The 4,248-nt window shown below is 31.9% G+C and overlaps 1 protein-coding gene across 1 annotated transcript in view; it reads left to right on the top strand.

The window, feature by feature from the left end:
- The window catches only part of LOC106460691 (vesicle-associated membrane protein-associated protein A-like), a 19,336-nt gene extending 15,746 nt beyond the window's left edge, over positions 1 to 3,590 (top strand). The window contains exon 7 of the mRNA XM_013920423.2: positions 1,383 to 3,590. Coding sequence (XP_013775877.1) covers positions 1,383 to 1,604 — 222 coding nt within the window. The 3' untranslated portion in view covers positions 1,605 to 3,590. The remainder of the gene's footprint in view (positions 1 to 1,382) is intronic.
- Positions 3,591 to 4,248: the final 658 nt, after the last annotated feature.

Raw genomic sequence — 4,248 nt, 5'->3', positions numbered from 1 at the left:
CATTTGGCTTTGAAGCAAAAAACATGTCAATGTCTTCTTTAACACCTTCCACATTTGCATATGTTTTCTCATTAAGATGGTGTTGCAGTGAATGAAAAGATGTTAATCTGATGGTGCCATATCTGGTGAATATAGTGGGTGTGAGGGAACTTCTCAATGCAACTCTATTATCTTGTGTTGCGTCAAACATGCCACATGTGGATGTGAATTGTTGTGGAGAAGTAGAATACCTTACCAATTGATGAGTGAAGGGTGTTTCTGATGAAGGGCTTGATTTAAACATTCTAGTTGCTGACTATAGATCTCTGTTCCCTGTGGATAGAAGAGTTTGAAATGAATTATTCCTTTGATGTCCCACCAAATGCAAAACATCACTTTCTACGGATGGAGTCCAGGTTTTGGGGTCAGATGTGGTTTTTATCTAGAACTGACCTATTGTTTTTGGCGCTTAATATTCACATAGAGAATCCATTTTTCATCACCAGTGACAATTCTCTCCAAAAATGGTTCATATGCATTATGCGACAGAAGAGACAAAGCTACGTTCACACGTTGGGAACGATGATCATCGGAGGATTTGTGAGGCACCCAAGCACCTTCTTTATGGAGTTTTCCCATATACCTTAGATGTTTACGTATTGTTTCATGAGAGACATGCAATTTCAGGGCCATTTCTCGAGTGTGTTGCCTTGGGTTATACTCAACAAGCGTCTTCCGAGCATCAATATCAGTTCTAAGATGTCTGCCCCTGCCATCACAGTTTTTAAGGCTAAAGTCACCTGAACGAAATTTGCTGAACCATCATTGACATTTACGAATGTTCAAAACATTTCCGTAAACTTCATTGATATTCTTTGTGCCTACAGAGTCACTGTTTCTCTTTTTGTATTCAAACAGCATTACATGCTGAATGTGTGTCTCGTCGTGTGCCATCACTATAATGGATTAGAATATACTAAACTTCACAAACTAATGTGAGATTTAGGCGAGTTGTTTAACTATTATATTTGTGGGTGGTTAATGAAAGTGTTCTCAAACAGTACATTAATTTTTTGATGACCTAATATTTTGAGACTGGGACCAACTCATTCTTAAATATTTATTGTGTACTATTAAATAAACATTGGCTTTTTTAGTTAATACATCTGTGGCATTGAAAACTTACACAAGTGTTGTCCTAATCTTAATTAACAAGTGTTTTGTGTAATTAATTATTTTATTGATTTAGTACATGTAACAAGGGCAGAAAAAATGGTGGCAGCAGAAAAATACACATGTACAGACGAGAAATTTGATATGATAGCTTATTACCAGTACTACCTTCGTTATGGTGTACAACTTACATAAGACTCAAGATTATAATAACATTTATATATTTACAGGAAGAAGGACTGAGATTGCGGATGACCCGAGGAACAACAGAATCTTTGTATGCTAGTCAGAAGCCTGATGCTTTTCAGACTGACAACGTAGGGTCAACTAGCACCACTATTCCCTCAGTAGGATCACAGGATCTTCTTCAACAACAGTCTCCAGTGGTGTTTATAGCTCTCATTGTGGCAGCTTGCGTACTGGGGTTCTTAATGGGCAAGTTCATAGTCTAAAGTTTAATCACAAAGCAACTAAGCCACCTGCCCTTCCACCATACATTGTTTTGCAAGTCTAATGAACTTTGAGGTTGACTGCTATCTAAACTGTTCTCTTTATTATTAAAGTGGCTAATGGGGGACAGACATTGTTGCCGAGATGGTGCTATGTAAACACACTCAGTCTTGATGAAAAGTAAATTAAATTAAAAACAGTTGTTAATTTATTAGAACTAAAAACTTTAATTACATAGCCATTTAATACAGCAGCTAATATTTGCTGAAGTATTGCTATTAGTATCCCACACACACAAATTTGTTCTACCCAAAAAGCATACACAACATGCATGTCAAAGGTGAAAGTAATTAATTTTTTTTTTACATTATCAGTGCTGAATAAAGTACCATTTTATTTGTAGACTTGTTAACCTGTTATTAAATCACAGTATATGTTTTTAAATACTAAAAGTTTAGGATGTCAGGTTAAACAATAAAGTAATAATTTTTTTTGGTTTGATCTAAATAGGTAGCTTACTCTGACTGGAAGTTCATATTATGTAAAATAAACACAAAGTAAGGTAAAACCTTATTTGACTTCTTGGCTTTTATTTTTGAAATGTACAGTTATAAAAAAACAACAACATATAAACAGAGCAAATAGTTTTTATCTTTTATTTTAAAATGTCGAACCCACTCCAAGGTGTAACTTTTTAAGTGAAATGTTTAACATTTAAGTAGTGATCATATTAAAAAGGCAGAAATATCTGATTTGAACATTGTGTAATACTTGTAATTAATTGCTGCTCCTTGTTTAGTAATCACCTCCACAAAAATCATCAGTTTTTGTAAAAGTATTTACAGCTTGCTGGAATTTCTTTATGTTAAACTATCTTGTTTCTGAGAAATGTTAAACTAAATTCATAAGGCATATATATACTTTGTCACACTTTGCATTCTTACCTATTTGTGATGAATTTTTAGATTTAACATAATTGAACAATTGTGGTAGAATAAAGTAGGGAGAAACCAAAGTTTTTTCTTTATTAGGTTTTCAATATTAACTTACTAAACAATTAGTTTTCATCAGTTAGTTAATGATCTTGATGAATAATTGAGAAACAAATACCATATTTACATTTCATGGATAGTACAAAAATATTAGTTATAACTTAATTATATGGCTAGAGGGGTTGGTGGTTGAAGTTAAACGTAGGCTGTTAGAGTGGTATAAATAACAATTGCAAGTCCCCCTACCCCACATCTGATATAGTGATGGTGTTGAAGAATATGTAATTTTTAAACATATTTTGTAGCATTCATTTTGTGCAAAGATTTTTCCAATTGATTAAGAAGTACAGCTTAATTTTAGCATAAGAGCTTTATTTCTGTATAAATAGATGTAATTAGGCCACGAGTGGAATGACGTGTTTGCAGCCTGTCTCTACTAATTTAAAAATAAACTTTCAGAAAGTGTTCTAAGTTAGTGGTTTGATTTTCATTTTTATAAAAAAAACATTACAGAATAGACTAATCCTCACGAGAATATGGCTGTTGTATTAGTGAAACCTGACATGTTTTATAAGAACAGTGAGAGATCATAGAAGAATAGTGGGTATTAGTTTTCTTTTATATATATAAAGAAAAATATGCACTCTAAAAAACCTAATTATGGACAAAATATGAACTTCAAAAGTAAATGTTAAGTTTGTATTTTTTTTTAAAGTTGTGTGTCTGTACATGATGTTAGATGATTTTTTTTATATTATTTTCATGCTTGGGAAGATTTGAAACTTGTTTAAATCTATTTGTTCAATGAGCTGACTTGTAGTTCTGAAAGTTGAAGTTTCAGAGTCAAGTTTATATTTAATTGAAAATATGTAGAAATGGATTTGTACACTGGATGTACGCGTATTGTAGCATTAAATACTGTGTATGTTATGAAGAATAACTGTAACACCTTGGAATATTTGATTTCCTATTAAAGAAATCAGTTGATTTGATTTATTTTTATAAATTTGTATAATTAATTACAGGATCATTTTAACTTGAATGCATAATTTTCAGTGTACTCAACTTAAAAGAAATTTTGTGCAGTAGTTTTATTGAGATTTAAAACATCTTGCTTTCCAAAACACTTCATGTTTTCCCAGAATTCATCACTACTTGTGTGTCCAGCTCTCTAGATCTATTGGCCAAATTTGAACTTGCTAAAAAAAAGTCATATGACATGTTTCTCTATTTGCTAACAGAAAGTTATTCAAGAACATGAAAGTGGCACTGAATGGATGAAGCAACACCTATTAACCCTTTCCAGACCCAGAAGTATACGTGTTGCTGATATATATAGTACCTTGATTTTTTTTCCTTCTCACTGTAGAAATCCGTCACCAAATCACATGAAACTTGTCAAAAACTTGCTAAATAGTATCCAGTTTCAGGCTTAAAAATTTTATGCAATTTGATTTAGGTTTTTTTTCTCACAAAATTTTCAAAACTTTTTGTGAGATAACATAAAATACTTCCTTTCATCTGAGAATTTCAAGTATTTTTTATTGTTGAACAAAAAGTTGCATTTTATATGTTCATTAAATTTCTAAAACAAGACTTCTGAGATACTATTACTGGACATTTTTCATGACAAAAAAGTGATTAAGAACTTGTT

The sequence above is a fragment of the Limulus polyphemus genome, unplaced genomic scaffold, assembly GCF_000517525.1.
Source record: "Limulus polyphemus unplaced genomic scaffold, Limulus_polyphemus-2.1.2 Scaffold816, whole genome shotgun sequence".
NCBI classification, from domain to species: domain Eukaryota; kingdom Metazoa; phylum Arthropoda; class Merostomata; order Xiphosura; family Limulidae; genus Limulus; species Limulus polyphemus.
The sequence above is the reverse complement of the archived record's forward strand: the minus strand, read 5'-3'. Positions and strand labels throughout refer to the sequence as shown.